This window comes from Miniopterus natalensis, chromosome 6 (genome assembly GCF_054644295.1).
Source record: "Miniopterus natalensis isolate mMinNat1 chromosome 6, mMinNat1.hap1, whole genome shotgun sequence".
Taxonomy (NCBI): domain Eukaryota; kingdom Metazoa; phylum Chordata; class Mammalia; order Chiroptera; family Miniopteridae; genus Miniopterus; species Miniopterus natalensis.
The window spans coordinates 63,668,665-63,687,693 of record NC_142086.1 but is presented as its reverse complement, the minus strand read 5'-3'; the positions used below and the strand labels follow the sequence as shown (position 1 = coordinate 63,687,693).

General features: G+C 36.0%; 1 protein-coding gene across 1 annotated transcript in view; it reads right to left on the bottom strand.

The window, feature by feature from the left end:
• SPATA16 (spermatogenesis associated 16) overlaps window positions 1-19,029 on the bottom strand; it is a 163,823-nt gene that overhangs the window by 123,504 nt on the left and 21,290 nt on the right. The window contains 1 exon segment of the mRNA XM_016208242.2: window positions 2,705-2,850. Coding sequence (XP_016063728.2) covers window positions 2,705-2,850 — 146 coding nt within the window.

Sequence of the window (19,029 nt, the reverse complement as noted above, 5' to 3'; positions counted from 1 at the left end):
TTGACAAGTTAACAGTAATTGTAAATCAGTTTGGAATGCTCAAAACACCTACTGATAAAGAATGACACTAGTTTAATGGAGTACAGAGTTGATATGTTTGACTGGTGAATCTAGGCATCACTTTTGATTAAAGTAAAAAAAAAAAAATGATGTCCATGTTTGCTACTTTGAATATATTATTAAAAAAAGAAAAACTATTTTTGTTAATAATTATTTCTAGATACTTTGTGTCATTTATCATCATATTTTAAATGGCAATACTCAGTTAATTATTTTTAAAATGTATCTTTGTTGAACTTAAAACTGTAAAGTTATGGTTCTCATAGTCCTCTACATGACAAAACAACCTGCATTTACTTTTATCAGAAACAAAACTACATGATAGTTTTAAGCTAATTTTTGTGTTAACAAATCTCTGAAAGATATGCAGTAGACTTCACATTTACATAAAATTAAAGAAAGGATGCTTCGGCAAATGCAAATAAATGCAAAAAAAGGAATATTTTAATTTTGATCCATGATTAGAATCAATCATCACAATATGATAATTATACAAAAGCAAAATTTTGCATTCAGGGTTTAACTAATCGTTGTAAGCTATTTATAGACTGAGTATCCTGATTAATTAATTTAGAAATATATTGATTTTATTTCAATATCTGCTTTTAAATCCCAGCTCTTTGAAAACATTTTAATATTAGAATTATATGCACTTACTTCTGCAGTTCTGCAATATGACAAGCCCAGCAAAATGATTTATTTCACTTGGTGCATTATTAATTGTATGGATTGACTATTTAACCTCTATTGACTTGCATTTCTTACTTAATGTTCAATTTAGAAACAGAAACAAAAAGTATTTTAAAGTAGAAAAAAGGAATACAAAAGTTAATTCTATCATATTGGGAAAATACTTTTACTGTTCACCATTATATAGCCTACCTGCAGCAATTCTCAAGGTCTTGAAAGAGCACTCTTAGTTTTAAAACAAAGTTTTTTTAGCTTAAATAGTGAACTTATTGAAGGTAATACTTGCATCCTCAGAAATTGTAGCATTTGATTGTTTCTTATATTTGGATTTTAGTGGAATTTTTTATCAGTGTTCATTTCTTATTTTTATAACACTAAATAGAATTTTGACCTGACCATACCAATAGAAACCCTTTTATTATAATAAATGATTTGAAAATTCATCAAACCATTCTGATATCCAGGAGATATTTTTCTTAAAGTGTAGGCCTATTTTGTGTGTAGTGAAAGCCATGGAGAAGGTGATATATAATTACTTTTAGTGCATTTCAATTCATTACTGTTTACATATGCCTACAGATTTTCTGAGCTAGTCCCAATTTCAGATGCTTTTCCCAAAGTGCTCACAAGTCACCCAAGTAGCCCAGAAATTCCAGTACTTCGACATACTAAAATACATGTTACATTTCCAGTATTGGTTCTTTTAAATGGAAATGGAATATAATTCTTGGACAGGCCATATGTCCTGATACTGGGTATGGAAACCGTAGGAGAGCTGAATTTTCTTTCGGTGTTAAAGAGAATATGCCTTAGGTTCTGCAGTTTATTTAAGCAGGAGAATATCTTTCAAGCAGGTTATCTTGTGAATTTCAAGGTGATTTTGTTGTGTGCAGGTCTTTGATGTCAATCTTAAGCCTACAAGCTTGAGGTCTCCTTAGGGCTATGAAGAATCTTGGGTAGAACGTCCACATTTTCGTGGATGTGGAGTTGTAAGTGACTTTACCATGTTGGCAGATCTCCTGCTTACGTAACTGGTCATAGTATGACTGATAGTTATGTTTCCTAGTAGTTATTAACAAGACAGGCATTTTTCTTTCATGTTGGTATTAGTTTTGCTGCTTGTATCCAAAAGAATACAGGGCGTGCGATCAGAGAATGGACAAGACAAATGTTCTAGGTAAATTGCTCTAAGTCAGGCAGGGAGGGATAGAGACATCATAATTCCAAGGAAAGGGTTATTTGAAAGGTATAATAGAATCACTTTATCTTTGATGCAGATTAAACTGATCATTACCCAGGAGAAGAAGAGCAAGGCTTTTAAGAAACTGGCCATAAAGAGGAGTAATTTTATAGAAAAAAAAATATGCTTGGGGATTCTAGGAAGTCACAAGATAATGTAACAATACAGAGTTCTGAAGAGTAATAAAAACTTAAAAAAATAAACTTTTAAGGACATGGATAAAAAATGTTTCATACCCTTGGGCAGCTCTCACGCCCTGCGTAGCATCCTTTGAGTAGCTGTGTTATCACCAAAAATAAGCAACAAACTTTCAAGTCTTGCTCAGGCTACACAGTCGGAATTCCCTTCCACCATTCTCTGTATTTTGTGCAATTTTGGAAATCCTCTCATCCTTCACTATCACCTCCCTTACTTACCTTATTTGCTCCCTCCTTTCATCCTGCAATAATTTGCTACCACATTTATTTGCCTTTTTATTTTGCCCTGCATTAGGAAGTAGTAGTTGTTAATGCTTATTTCTTTCACTAGGTTTTGAGATGCCCTTTGTGGTGTCCATGATTGTCTAGCTTAACATAAATCAAGTAATGAAGAAACGTTTTTTGTTTTGTTTTGTCTTTAAATTTATGTGGAATGGAAACTGATAATACAAGTTCACATACTATCCTCTGCTTGCACAGATAGTACTTACTCGTGGTTTTTAATATTTCATTTTACCTGTGTGCATGATTCAGGGCAAGGTCAGGTTTCCTCATCCGTAGGTAGCATATAACAAGCTTTGACTCAATAAAACTTGCCACGCTTGCTATGTCTTCAGCAGGTGCCTCAAATGGTTTTCCCAGAACTGCCCCTTTGCTGCAAAGCTTTAAAAAAAGTACAATACTTTAACCATCCTAATAATAGTGGGATACAATTTATCTTTTAAATAAGCAAAACATACATATGTGCACAAATTACAAGTAAAATATTAACATTTCGGTTGTAAGTTAAGTAAATTGTTTCTGTTTGCTATTATGTGACTATCATATAAAATAAGTAACACATTTTACTGCAAAATACTTCCTGTAAAATATTTTAGAAGTATGATATATTTTAAAGGAGTGTCATTTGCTAAGAGTGTCTGTTTTAAAAATAACGCACACAATAAGCAAAGCCATTAACAGAAAACCAGGTATAAATCATATTAAATACCAGTGCTTTTATGAAAACCCAGCTGAGCAATGATCTAGCACACTATCAAGTTTGATTTAATATAATAAGAGGTATCGGAAGTAAACTCCTAGGAGCCATTAACATGATTGGTGATTAATTTGCGTCCGAATCATATTCTCTAGGATGTTATTGAAAGAAAAGAAGTAAAAATTTATTAGAATTTATTGGCAGAGGCCACAGTATCTGAAAAACATGGCAAGAATGTGGAATTCTTAATAAAAATTCCAGGAAGTCAATGGTTTCTGGACACTATGAATAAACTGTAGAGAAAAAACAATTTTATTTTTTTTAAGAGAAACTCAAACATTAAGAAGGGTCAAAAATATTATAAGAACAGAGTAGCATATTTTCTTCCCCCCTTCAGAATTTTCTACTGTTCTTTGGAATCAAGGCTGATAGGGAAAGAAAAATGCCAGCTTCTGTTTAGTGAACTCATTCAGGATATCTGCATCGTTGCTCTTTTCTATTGTGTAGTTTTGTTTGTTAGTATATCACAGTATTAAAATTCTAGAACATCTTGAATAATTTTGTCTTCTAAATAAAACCAGCATTATTTTTTCATATTTTAAATATCCTAACCTCCTGGGCTCTTCATATGAAATTTTATGGAAAAAACAAAGAAACAAACGAGCCACGGATTTTATATATTCTTTGCCCTTTTCTGCCTGTATTCTCTTTAATGTGGTGGAACAGACAAGATTCCTTTCTCAGGCACACTTGCTGTGGGATGAATGTGGACCATTTAGGGAGTAGTCGGGGAGTAGCTTCCATGACGACATTCAGATCCTACATAGCAAGAGAAAGTCAACCTTCAGATTTAATAACATTAAAGGCATTGTCTATGAACACTGAAAGTAAGTGAAGAATAAATGCCTTCTCTTCTAATGTCTGCAATATTTTCTACTTCTATGAGACTCAAGGCCAGAAAAGAAATAAAAATAATCAATCTTAACACACTAAAGGGAGTACTTCATAAAACCAAACTGTGAGACAGCACTGAAAGACAAAGATGATTTTTCAATTCACGTTAAAATGGAAAACAGGCAGCCTGCTGGGTAGGTTGTTATGTATATTTGTAGTAATCTTGTCTTATCAATCAAGTATTGTAAGATAGAGAACTTTCTTGATTTTATCAAAGATTATTTGTTTTCGCCAAAGTGGTACATCTTTGAACTAAGCTTTGCAATAGGGCAAATATTTATAGAATATGTTGAATTTAAAGGTAGAAATATAAGTAAATGTAGATAAAATACAGATATCATGATTATAAAAAGCAGTCCAGATATTTTACTGAATTTTAAAATTTCTATGCAGACATTTGTAAAGAGAAGTTAATTCTCCAGAAGATGAAGGACTTTAATGCAGTATATATTTGTTGTGTAGGAAAATGATTTTGTTCAAGTTATATCTGTCTACAACTCTACACCAAGTCTTTGATTAAATACTTTATTGAGATAAAGAAATAGAAACTTTTAAACTGCCTGATATATCAGTGAGAAGACTTTGAATTAGGAAAAAAAAATTATGTGTTAATTTTTTATTTCAAAATGAAGCCTAAAATATTTTTGAATGAAACATGGGCAAATTAAAAACATAATATTACAGGTAAAAATGCAGTGAAACTCTTATGGCTAGAGTTGTTTTGCTAAGAAGCTAGATATTAAATGAGATTTCAATAGTAAATTAAAATCACAAGCTCAAATTTTAATAAGAAAATACATATTTTACAAAAAATATTTAATATTTTTCTGAAAACACAATGATAATACTTTATAAAATACTTTTTCTAAGGTATTTATATTACTTTAAGAAATAAATATCAAACCTATTTTCAGAAATTGTGGCACACAAATTTTAGGGTTTATAAAAAACACAGATAAAAACATGCATCACATTAATAGCAGAAGTAACCAATATTAAATATTATGCTGTGGGTCCATTCTTAAAAGTGCAACCACACGTTTAAAAAAAATTAAGATCATCATTAGAAAGACTGATATTGCTAATAAGTATACCTTAATTAAATATGTAGTGAGTGTTCACTCACTATATTTCTTGGACATAATTTTTTTTCTTTAATTTATCTTTATTGTTGAAAGTAATACAGGTGTCCCATTTTCTCCCCCTAATTGACCCCCTCCACCTCACTCACACCCCCTCCCCAGGCCTTCACCCCATTATTGACTGTGTCCATGGGTTATGCATATAACTTCTTTGGTTAATCTCTTCCCACCCTCCACCCCACTTCCCTCTTTCCTCTGAAATATGATCGTCTGTTGCATGCATCAGTGTCTCTGGATCCATTTAGTTCATCAGATTCTTTTGTTCATTGGCTTCTTTTTAAAGAAGACCCTTCAACATTTCCTGTAGTGCTGGTCTGGTGGTGATGAACTCCATTATTTTTTCTTATCTGTGAAGCTCTTTATCTGACTTTCAGTTCTAAATGATAGCTTTGCTGGGTAGAGCAATCTTGGTTGTAGTCCCATGTCTTTCATCACTTTGAATATTTTTTGCCACTCCCTTCTGGCCTGCAAGGTTTCTGTTGAGAAATCAGCTGACAGTCATATGGGTGCTCCCTTGTAGGTAACTAATTGCTTTTCTCTTGCTGCTTTTAAGATTCTCTCTTTGTCTTTAACCTTTGGTATTTTAATTATGATGTGTCTTGCTGTGGGCTTCTTTGGGTTCCTCTTGTTTGGCATCCTGTGTGCTTCCTGGACTTTTAAGTCTATTTCTTTCCCCAGGTAGGAGTTTTCTGTAATTGTTTTTTCAAATAGATTTTCAATTTCTTGCTCTCTTTTTTCCCCTTCTGGTACCCCAATAATACAAATGTGGGACCTCTTGAAGTTGTCCCAGAGGCTCCTTATACTATCTTCATATTTCTGGATTCTTTTTTCTTTTTGCTCTTGTGGTTGGGTGTTTTTTGTTTCCTCATGTTACAAATTGCTGATTTGATTCTCAGCGTCCTGCACTCTACTGTTGATTCCCTGTAAATTATTCTTCATTTCAATTCGTGTAGCCTTCATTTCAAATTGGTACTTTATTATGTCATCGATTTTCTCAGTTATTTTTGTCATACTCTTACTAACATCCTTGAGCATCCCTATAACCATTATTCTGAACTCTGTATCTGTTAGCTTGCTTGCATCTATTTCATTTAGTTCTTCTTCTAGAGCTTTCTTCTGTTCTTTCCTTTGTGACATGTTTCTTTGTCTCCACATTTTGGCTGCTTCCAGGTGTTTGTTTCTATGTATTAGGTAGAGCTGCTATGTCTCCTGGAATTTGTAGAGTGGCTTTGTGTACTAGGTGTCCTGTAGGGTCCAGTGGCTCAGCCTCCCCAGTTACCTGAGCTGGGCCTTCTAGGTGCTCCCCTGTGTGGGCTGTGTGCACTGTCTTGTTGTAGTTGAGTCTTGGTTGCTGTTGGCGTCACTGGGAGCAATTGACCCCCAGGCCGATCAACTGTGAGGACCAGCTGCAACTGCGGCCAAAGAGCTGCTGTGCTGGAGACACCCCTATGGAGCAGGATTTACTTCACTGGGGCTTTGGTGTTCACCAAGTGTGCCCCTTGAGTGTGTCACTCGTGAATGTGGTAGGGTTGTAATCCAGTGTGGCCGAGTCTGACCACCAGATGCACTGTCTCTGGGGCCTCCCGTGAGGTGCCAAGTCAGTCTCTGCCAGTGCCTTGCCCAGGGCCACCCAGCATGAGCTACACAGCAAACCATAGTTGGGTGCTACTTGTGCTGGGCTTGGCATTGTGTTGGACATAATTTTGAGTAATCCCTTAAGAGAGAACAATAAATCTTGAAAAGCATGGCATTGTTTGAGTTATCAAATATCAACAAATTTAAGATATCTATTATCCATCCAACTAGTAATTTTTAAGGTTTTTATATTGTTTTTGGAAATTACAAAAAAACCTAAAGTGGGGAATAAGTTACCCATAACCCTCTCACCGTGTATAATTGTCATTCATTTTGGCATACTTTTTCTACATTTTTCATGATTTTGTATCATAATAAATTGCATATTGTATGTAATTTTGCATTCCTTTTATATGCTCTGCTTCTTTTTATGTTTTCAATTGAAAATCTAAAATATATTAAAATATATTTATGTTACAATTATAGTTGGATATTTCAATATCCCACTCTCATCAAATGATAGGAATACTAAAGAGAAAATCAGCAAAGATACAGAAGATATGAACAAATTCAAACAATGGGATGTAATTGACATATGTAGTATATAGAGTACTCCACCTAACAACAGCAGAATACATTTTTTCTCAAGTTCCCATGGAAAAGTTCCTGATATAAACCATATTCTGGGCCATAAAACAAACCCCCCAAAACTGAAAAAAATTTGAAATCATTGAGTATATTCCCTTACCATAACGGAAAAAAACCCTCAACTGTAAAAGATCCTAAAACAGTCCATTTTGATATTGGGCAAGAGACATGAATAGACATTTCACTGAAGAGGACATGCAGATGGCAAATAAGCACATAAAAATATGTCCCAAATGTTCATTGTTTGACATCATTAGTGATTAGAAAAATGCAAATTAATACTACAATGGGATATCACTACATACCTGTCAGAATGGCTAAGATGAAAAATAGTGACACTACCAAAAGCTGAGAATGGTGAGGAATTGGATCAATCACACATTGCTGATAAAAATGTAAGACAGTACAGCCACTGGAGAGCACTGGCAGTTTCCTAAACACTAAACAGGCAACTGCCATACAACTCAACAATTGCACTCCTGGGCACTTATTACAGAGAAGCGAAGACTTGTGCTCATACAGAAGTCCATACGTGAATGTTTATAGCAACTTAATTCACAATAGCCCCAAACTAGAAACAATCTAGATGTCCCTCAATGGGTGAATGATTAAATAAATTGTGGTACATAGATACTATGGAAAACTGCTCAGCAATAAGAAAGAACAAGTGAGTGATACATGCAACAACTTAAATGAACCTCTAGGGAATTATGCTGAGGGAAAAAAGCTAACCCCAAAATGTTACATATTGTATGATTACATGACAAAATTACAGGAATAGAGGAGAGATTGATAACTCTAAGGGGTTAGGGATGGAATGAGTACTGTGGCTCTAAAAGGACAACAGGAAGGAATCCTGGTAATGACAGACCTGTGCTGTATCTTGACCTTGGTGGGTGGATACACAAATGTACACATCATAAAACTGAACAGAACTAAATATACACACAGTGCATAGGAAGCTGGAGAAATTTTAAGGTCGATGGATTGCATCCATGTTAATACAGAGTGGAGCAAAAGTAAGTTGACAGTTGTTTGTATGGAAAATAGTACAAGAATTAATAAATAATAATGCAAGAATAAACTGTTTCACGTACTCACAACTGTAAACCTCTTTTTGCCTCGCCCTGCATTGTGGTGGTGATACCATACTATAGTTTTTTTAAGATATTACCATTGGGAGAAACTGCATAAGAGTATATGGGATCTCTCAGCATTATTTCTTGCGACTACGCAGGGATCTACAATTATCTCGAAGTAAAATTTAATCAAAAAAATAATCATGTGAAGATTTAGCTGTCCTTCATTTTATTCCCCCCTCCCTTTCTTTTAAGCACAGTTATAAGCATTTTTAACTGGTGTTTTAGGTGAGAAGAGAAATCATATCTGAGGGAAAAGTTTTTCCTAGGTTTTCCTTATCGTATTATAAAATGACTTCTATAATGGGGGTTAATAACTCATAATGAGGATTGCTCTGAAGTTTTATCAGAAGCCATTGAGAAAGGAGGCATCACCCCTCCATATTCTCATTATGTTTGCCATGAGATGACGGTTGTGTTTAGTGATAGTCACAGAGGAAAGTTGGCAAGCCTTTTTGTACAATTACTTCTGCATAATTTATGTTTTTCTTAATCATCTCTTAGTTTGCACGCACCCTCTCCCAAGGACTTTTTTCAGGAGGGGTTCTGGGGATGGTAACTTTTCTGAGCTTATGCACAGTAGAGAATGTATTTTTGCTAACCTCACACATGTAAATGAATGTGGCTGAGTATACATTTCTTCAGACATAACCATTTCTTGTAAATACATAGTTCTGCGTTTATATTCTTGTATTTAGCATGCAGAAAAGAAGAAACATAATGCTTTTTTGATGAAATCAGACATAACTTAAAAGAATTTTGGCATTAAACCTTGCATGTAGAACTTTCTTTGCCAGGAGGATTGGAAGGGAAAAATACTAAACCCAAACAAACTTCAACCTCCAGAGTTTGCTGCTCTTTCTTTCACATCCTCAACTTCATATTTCAAGGTGAAGTAAATGGCTGCTTGTCAATTTCCATTTCCTAAATGTTAAAGGGATTAACATTTTATACATAGTTAGAAAAAGAGAGGTACTAGTAGTAGAATTAGGAGGTGAAATAGTTCTGAGAACCTCAGAAATGAGTCTTGGAACAAAGTTGGGGACTGCTGCATTCTAGTTGCAAAAGGCCTATGTCTCTGAATTGGGCATGGAATAGATATAGGTAGTAATCTATTTTTTATCATATGTTCTTCCTTGGGGCTTTGTTTTTTGGATATTCCATCTGGTGTTTGGCAGATTTTTTGCAGTTATCCTACTTTTTCGAAATTCCTCCATGTGGGTTAAGGCATCTGGTGAGATGAGAATTAGGCATATCATCCTTACCTGTAAATTCTTCAATGGGATCTTTAAAATTTCTTTTTAAATATCAAACTAAATGTTCAGACTGAAAGAGTCTCATAACCTTCAATTTCAATAAATATCTTTTTATATTCCCTTACCAGAATGGAAAGAAGCTCTACAGCGTAGACTAACACCCATTGGTTTTAAGTTTTCTATCATCTTGTTGCATGAAAGAGGAATGAATCAGAGAGCTCATCCCTTGTAACTTTCCACATGGTGCCACATAGATCTACCAAAGTGTCTCCATGGGAGAGACAGAGTATGTGAAGCTAAGAGATGCAGAGAATTATGTTCACACATCAGTGGACTTAAAAGTACCATCAGGGTTTCAGAAGCAATGCTCTTCAGCCAAGTAGGCCATGATGTGACCTCTATTAAATTTATGGGAATTGAAGAAATGAGGTTACTCCCTGGGTGACAAGCTGTTGAATGACAGTAAAAAGTAATTAATCACTCCCACTCCTATTTGTTAAAATAGCTGTGCTTCAGTCTTTTATTTTTTTCCAGGTAGCTTTCAAATAGAGGTGTGGCTACAATGTGTTCATTCCACTGTGTTTCACCTTGATATGACCAGCCAATAATTTGCTTACACTCTGAAGCATGTAGATGATATACATTTACCTCCAGTTTTTTTTTCTTCTGGCATACCCCTAAACTCCAGCTATTTGATGTGTAAAGAGATTAGAAATGTGACAGGAGTGAGATAAATTAATACAATAAATCTTCCTCTCTGCTTGTCCCTGCATTTTAGGTCATAAAGGTAATGATTTTAAAATAAAGATAATGTTAGCAAGGTACTTACTTTGTGGCAGTTATTTGTATTATAAAGTAAGTCTACTATCACATACAAACTTAGCTTTTGCACATTAGTTGTGATAGCTAGCATTTACTGAGTGCTGATGTGTGTTTGGCATTGTGCTAAACCCTTACTATGTAGTATACTGTTAGATATTATCCTTTATAGATGGTATTTTCTTAAATATTATTATTTCCAATTCTCAGATTTGGAAATTGGGTTTACGAGAGGGTACTAACTGCCTGCTGCCATGGTTCAGTCGTTGACTGGAGATTTACGAACCAGGAGGTCACGACTGGATTCCCGGTCAGGGCACATGCCCAGTTTGCGGGCTCTATCCCTAGCCAGGGGTGTGCAGGTGGCAGCCGATCAATAACTCTCATCATTGATGTTTCTATCTCTTTCCCTCTCCCTTCCTCTCCCTGAAATCAATAAAAACATATTAAAAAAATAGAGAGGGAGAGTACTAACTTATTAGACAGTAATTTCTAGAGCTAAGATTCAAACCCAGATCTGCTATCTCATCCTTGCCTAGATCCTATATTCTTTAGATAGTGTGCTCCTCAGCTGCCATGAATGTTAGTCATAGTCAAATCCCAGAAGTCCCAATGTGAATCCCACCAGCTATTGTTAGCACTAGTTTCTTATTTATGATCACTTTATTCATATTCATATACTGAGTGGTCTATAGCTATATGTCGATATCTATCTATGTAGCTTTTTAGATCTCACTGGACTATCATTAAGGAAACAGTAGGATAGGTAGGAGAGGCAGGAAGAGAGACAGGCAACGTTTATTGAGTAACCAGGTAAGGAACTTTTGCATGCATTAATCACCCATTTTATACAGAGAGAGTTGACTAATTCAAGAAGCAGAGGAGGCTAGGACGTAGAAATGGAGAGAAAGACTAAGCAGTGCATATGAATGACAAAGCAAACAGATGGCAGAGGTGCTATGGGTGATAAGAGGACACAGTTCTTGTCAAGATCACAGGAGTCCTTGTCTGGATGCAGTTACGAAGGCTTTGGCTGGCAGCAAGTGAGAGCATGGTGGGCAATGACTGTCAAACCAAAACTACCCTAGTTCCCTAGGCTGGGGAGGTTATGGTCTACTCCTTCAGCCCCTTTGCTGAACAGCAGTAAAATTAAAATTAATATTTTGAGGGAATTTGATAATAATTTGGAATTTATGGGACCCTTTGTATTAATATAAACCACAGATCTCTTTATTCTCCAATTGATATTCATGTTAATTACTGTTTTTCATAGCCTCATTTTGTTCAAGTGAGGAAAGCTGGGCTGTCTGGAGAGTGTGTTTTCTTTAGAAATGTTGGGGTAACCATATTAAGACAAGTCAGATGTAAAAAAATTACATGCTTTTAACAGGACATACTTTTCAAGGACTTAAGAATTAAGGGAAATAAAAACCTAATAATCCACAAATTTATTACCTTATGCTGCATCACTTGATTTCACTCATTCCCTGATTTCTCTTTCATTCATCATGATGTTGATAGCAGTATTAATTATTTTGGAGCAAACTCCTATGGAGCAGTACCTAAGTCAGCAACAGCCGTGACAACACAGCAAAACAAACTACTTCCAATTATTTCCTATCCACGTAACTGCAGGCTGTCTAAGGTTGGCCAAGCAGGTTATGTTCAGCTAGGGTTAGATCTAAGAAGATAGTTAACCCCAGCTTAACTAGGACTTATAATAGCAATTATCTGAGACATATTACTGTCATAGAAAAAGCAGTAGTAGAAAAGGGTAAGACAACAGGTCAAATACATTTAAAGCCTTGCTCATTTCAGGACCACTAACATCCCATTGTTCAAAACAAGTCACAAGGCTGGTCAAGGGCTGAGACTGTGGCCAGGGTGAAGGTGTATATAATAAATGCTATGACTTGGTGAGGGTGAGGGTGGGGGGAAAGAATTGGGGCAAATAACCTACTGCAAGCAGATAAATAGATCTATCTCTCTAAGAATTTCTTTTCCCAGTTCCTCCACACACCCTGGTGTGAACGTGTGTAGTGTGGGTTATGACACAAGATAAAAGTCTGGATCTCTATTATTACCATCCTTCATTTTCTTTTAGTGCCACAGATTCCTTCAGGACAGAAACAGGTTTTGTTTTGGCAAACCGTTTTTATTTTTTTAATTAAATTTATTGGGATGACATTTGTTCTTAGGATCATATAGGTTTCAAGTGTACATTTCTATGATATGGGATCTGTATATTGTACTGTATGCCCACCACCAAAAGTCAAATCATCTGTCACCCTATATTAGGCCCTCTCCGGCCCCCAAACCTCTTTCTCTCTGGCAACCACCACACTGCTGTCTGTGTCTATGAGTTTCAATTTTATATCCCACATATGAATGGAATATATGGTTTTTAGCTTTTTCTGACTCACTTATTTCACTAGCGTAATACTCTCAAGGTCCATCCATGTTATCACAAATGGCACTATTTCATCTTTTCTTATGGCTAAGTAGTATTCCACTGTGTACATGTACTACATCTTTATCCAGTCCTCTATCAAAGGACACTTGGGTTGTTTCCATGTCTTGGCCACCATGAATAATGCAGCAACGAACACAGGGTGCATATATCTTTGTGAATATGTTTTTGAGTTTTTCAGGTGGATACCCAGGAGAGGAATTGCTTTGTCATATGGTAACTCTATCCTTAACTTTTTGAGGAATTGCCAGACTGTTTTCCATAGTGGCTGTACCAGTTTACATTCCCTCCAGCGGTCAATGAGGGTTCCCTTTTATCCACAACCTCTCCGACGGTTGTTATTGCTTGTCTTGTTGATAACAGCCATTCTAACAGGTGGGAGGTGGTACCTCATTGCAGTTTTGATTTGCGTTTCCCTAATTGCTAGTGAGGTTGAACATCTTTTCCAGTATCTGCAGGCCGTTTGTATGTCTTCTGGGAAGAGCTGTCTGTTCAGATCCTTTGCCCACTATTTAATTGGATTGTTTGTTTGGTATTGAGTTTTATGAGTTCTTGATATATTTTGGACATTAAACCTTGGCTGGAGCCATTGTTTGCAAATATTATCTCCCATTCAGTCGGCTGCCTCTTTGTTTTGTTGTTGGTTTCTTTTGCTGTGCAAAAGCTTTTTAGTTTGATATAGTATCATTCATTTATTTTTGCCTTTACTTCCCTTGCCTTTGGTGTCAAGTTCATAACAAGTTCTGTACAACCAAGGCCCATAAGTTTAGTACCTATGTTTTCTTCTATGTATTTATTGTTTCAGATCTTATATTTAGGTCTTTGATCCGCTTTGAATTAGTTTTTGTACATGGGGATTAACTGTAATCTAGTTTCATTCTTTTACATGTGGCTTTCAAATTCCCCTAGCACCAGTTACTGAAGATGCTTTCTTCTCTCTACTGTGTTTCTGGCTCTGTTTCTTTGGAACACCGACGGCCTGAGCGGCAGAACCCCTGCGTTGTGTCCTTGCCCGGGTGTCTCCGCTGGCTCAACCACAGTTTGCACTGCTCACTCCTGAAGGAGTGCCCACCAAGACTCTCTGCTCTTCCAGGCTGAAGGAAGTGCCTGCTACTGCTGGCTTCCTCCCCTCTCCAGGCCCTGCTCAGGCTCCTGGCTGCAGGGCTGTGCCTTTTTTCTCGCCTCCTCTGTTTGTTCCTGTTTGCCCACCTTTAGATGCTTCAATGCTCGGATCTCTCAGGTTTGCCTATATGTTAAGCAGGGAATTCTTTGTTGAGTTATAGCTGATCAACCTGTTTAAATTTCAGGGGTCGAGACCAAGGGGATTTCTTACGCCACCATTGCTCTGATATTAGTCATCAGAAACCCTTCTGAAATTGTATGTTCTACAGGATGTTAAGGAGCTGTTGTATCAAAATATGTCTCAGCTCAAATAAGCATTTGATATGCTTGACTGTAGGGCTACTAAAACTATTAACATACTAATGCATATTCCAAATATCTAAGAAGAAGATATGGTATACAATATTTCACAAACTTATTTGACCATAGAATCCTGTTCCTGCAACAAATTCTTCTTTTTTTTAAATCCTCACCTAAGGATATTTCCTCTATTGCTTTTTTCAGAAAGAGTGGAAAGGAGAGAAAAACATTGATATGAGAGACAGATTGATTGGTTGCCTCCTGCATGCGCCCTGATAGAGGTGGGAGATTGAGCCTACAACCAAGGTACATGCCCTTGGCCAGAATCAAACCCAGAACCCTTCAGTCTGCTGGCTGATGCTCTAACCACTGGGAAAACCAGCCAGGGCAACAAATTTTTTTTTATATTTAGAAAATATCTTGAGGGCCTGGAATTTTGTGGAATTCACTTTTAGAAACACTTTCCTAAGACAAATTTCATCTTTCTTACTTCCTAGTTCAAATGGGGCCGACATCTGTTTAATACCCCAATTTTGAGATAAATATTTCTAAAAAGAATATGAGTAGAGAAAGAAGCAAACTTTGTGCATCTGATCACAAGGCAGTATAATTATATTATTGCTATGAGCTGGAATACTCTATTTCAATTGATATGTTACCTGTGTTACTTTCGAGTTGGTCAAATCCAGGTGTGTCTCACTGTCTTTTAAAATTCCTTTTGTAAAATTTCAGAGGTGTTTAATGTGCATATTTAGAGTAAACAAGAAATTAATGCTTACAGATGCCAAGGGATTTCTGTTTCTAGTCACAGAAAGAATGGAGTTCTTAGGTCATTTAATACACACGGTTTCATCATGTGTAAAATTCTGGTTAGTAAAAACAATTTTTAAAAAATTAACAATACCAATGAATACTTTCCTTCTTGAAATGCATGTTTAAATTAACACCTTGATGTTGTGCTATGGAAAATCACACCTTTTTAAAAAGAAACACCCATGAGGCTGGGACAGTTTTAGTTCAGTAGAAAATACTTTTTACACCTACAATTTTTATGAAATGTTATAAATCTGGAAAAAAATCATTTTGAGCAGCTGAGATTTTATAGCTACCCAGGAATAATAAAATGTTTGAAGAATATATTATATGTAGATGAGAGGAATATATTAGTCAATATTGTGACTTTTAAGAGTTTGTTCTTCAAAATGGGATAAAGGAAAATTATTCACTAATCTTCCAGGCAAAAATATCAGTATGTTTTTGCATAATCCCTGTCTTATCAGTATGTCCTAATGTTCGAAGAAAAACTATGTAGGGTGGGGTGTTCTGAAGGCAGTGAGCCCCAAGCCCGTCAACATGGTAAGCAGTGCACGGTCTTGATTGTAGAAGGCTCTTTGAGACCTTTCAAAAGAGTTTCTGAAGAGCAGCTGAATAGTTAATTCTGCACTGCTAAAAATATTTAAATGAGGATTTTGAATTTATATAACACTTCTATACATTTTCTTATTTTCTCTTCAATAAAGCTCAAAGAGGCAGGTCAGGCAGGCACTGGCTCTCATTTTGTGGGTAATAAATCTGAGATTGGAAGAGAGTGAGTGACCTGTCCAAGGTCACACAGTTCATAAATGGCAGAAGATGAAAATAATGCTTCTGATTTCTAATTCAGTGCTTTCCCCATATCTTTGTACACTTCCTTCTGAAATATTTTGTCCACAAGGTTTATTTTCTGATTCCAAGTATATAATTCATATTATAAATTAGACTTCATCTCTCTCATGAGTTTAGTTGAAAAAATGGTAGAAGGGGTGGGATTTTTTTTTTAAGTATTGTTTTTCTAATTTAAATATTTTAGGAGAAAAGAGGCATAAAAGCAATGATAAGAGGATCAGAATTCTGGAAAGGGACTTTAAAGCAATATTTATGGATCTATGCAGAGAAAAATAAGTTTTTATAGCACACGCAAGTCATTTCTCCACACAACAATAAAACTTTATTTAAAGCGCAATCATTGAAGTTTCAATGTAAAAGCAGGCATGCTGTTTCCAAGAGCTGGTGCTGAGACATAACAGAAAGGAGTACTTTTACCAGAGAACTAATCAGGGTTTTAAGGGATGTGAGAACAGGTGATAACTTACTTTGATGGCTCTCAGTTCAAGTGCACAAGAAGGAAGAGATTACTTTCTCTCTCACCAACTAATACTCTCATATCAGACAGAGTCTCCTAAAGGCTCTGTAAAAATGTTTTCCGTTTCTGAAAGAAAGAGAAAGATTCACCCAGACAAATAGAAAGTGAGTTTCTATACTGACCTTGCTTAGGAAATAGAGGTTTAACATGAAGACATCACTCCCCATCTCCTGTTTGCCTATAGGCTGCTAACAACAGCAGCCCCTAGGAGAAACTGTATCAAGGAAAAAAATATTTCTACCTCAATATTTCAGTTAGTCATATGTGAGGAGAGAAAACTCATGAGGAAATGTGATGCTTGTAACATTTCCATAGTGAATTATACTATAATGTAACTTAAACTTGTTAATAATGTTTTTTACAGTAATAATAATATCAATTATTTATTGAATATTTACATATGCCATGAATTGTGCTAAGCCCTTTACTTATATTACCATATGAGATAGGTACTAATATTATTTTCACTTTATAGATCATAGGATTTAGGATTAGGCTGCTTAAATAACTTCCTCAAGGTCACAAAGCTATAGTAAACAACTAAGCATGCATTCAGACTCACATAACTCAGAGTTTAGAGGGCATTCTCTTAACCATTGCATTTTTAAATACTCTGGTAGTTAAATACTGGCTACTGTGATACTGGTACTACAGTACTGGCTCCCAGACAGGAAAGGTACATATCTTTCTATAAGAATCTACCCCTTATCAGTCGTGGCTATTGATTCACAAACTGGTCCCTGTACACAAAGGGCAAGGAGAGACTGAAGAAAGACACAAACCACTCTAGATTGGTAGGTGGCAGGTGTAATAAGCAAGGAAACTTACATACGAGGTTACTTGGATGAACACAAGATGAGTAGATCTCTGTACCCACCCACCAGATCTTAAAAGTTTTAAAGGCTTTAGCAGGGTTCATTCACATATTCAGTACAGATGGTTTCAACAACACATTAATTTCTCAGAGTTGCACCCTTGAAATAGCTCTGGCTGTGAGAATGGTGGGCGCAGTGTACATTTCAAGGACAGGGGAGGGGAGTGAGGAGCCTCTGATTACCTGGGTCTAGCTCCCAGGTCAACTGGAGGTCATGTCTTCTTGATGACCTCCTTCAACATGGCCAAGTTAAAATGACAAATGTATGGAGGAAAAAAAAGAGTTAAACACATCATATTTTTAGGCTATGGAATTCCTTGGATAAAAACATACCATTTGGTTAAATATATTTGAAGACTGAACCAACTAGAAACATGCATTAATTCTGATGTTAGTTGCTGCCACCTCATACCTACTGTGAATGATACTGGAGTGATTCTGATCATATAAATCATTTCAACACTGAAAATAACATTCAAAATGGCACAGATGCCTGATGGACAGAAAAGAGAGGTGATATCAAGTATCTACTTTAACTCATCAACTTCCTAATTGTCATATTTGCATATTATCTTAGTCTCTTTTTAGTGCCAAGAAGTGATATCAGAACAAGCCAGATGAATGAGAATTTTTTCCCTTAATTAGTATTGCAGATCTTCCTCCTGGCTCTCAGCGAGCCCCAATGCCGTGTTACTTTCCATAGACACCCAATGAGTTACTGCAGACTCTTTCCATTGTCCAACCTTTATGACTGTTTTCCACAGTAGTCTTTGGTGATGACGAATAGAAGTAGATGGGTCTGCAGATAAGTAGAAGAAAATCTTCCTGCCATTGTTTTCCATCCATTATGGTTACGCTAATTATTAGAAAACGTTTTCAGTATAAATCCATTTGTAATTCTTGCCTGCATGTGATATCTAAAAGTGTCTATTTTAAAAATATATATATATATTTTTATTGATTTCAGAGAGGAAGAGAGAGAGAGAGAGGAGCATCAATGATGAGAGTCATAGATCGGCTGCCTCCTGCACGCTGCCTGCTGGGGATGGATCCCGCAACCCGGGCATGTGCCCTGACCGGGAATCTAACTGCTATCTCCTGGATCATAGGTTGATGCTCAACTGCTGAGCCATGCCAGCTGGGAAAAAGTATCTATTGTTAATGTCACCCTGAAAATGTTTTAGTTAAGGAATTTCTCTAAGTGCCCAAATTTATAAAGTAACTGTCTGAAATATGATACTGTCAAAAGATTGACAGTGAGTTGATATAAATAGTTAATATAGTTCAGGTGCAATTCTCTGTATTTTTTGTGAGCTTGACAAGGCACAAATATCTTATATGCAATCCTCATTATGACTTGAAATCACTTCTAGGTTCAACAA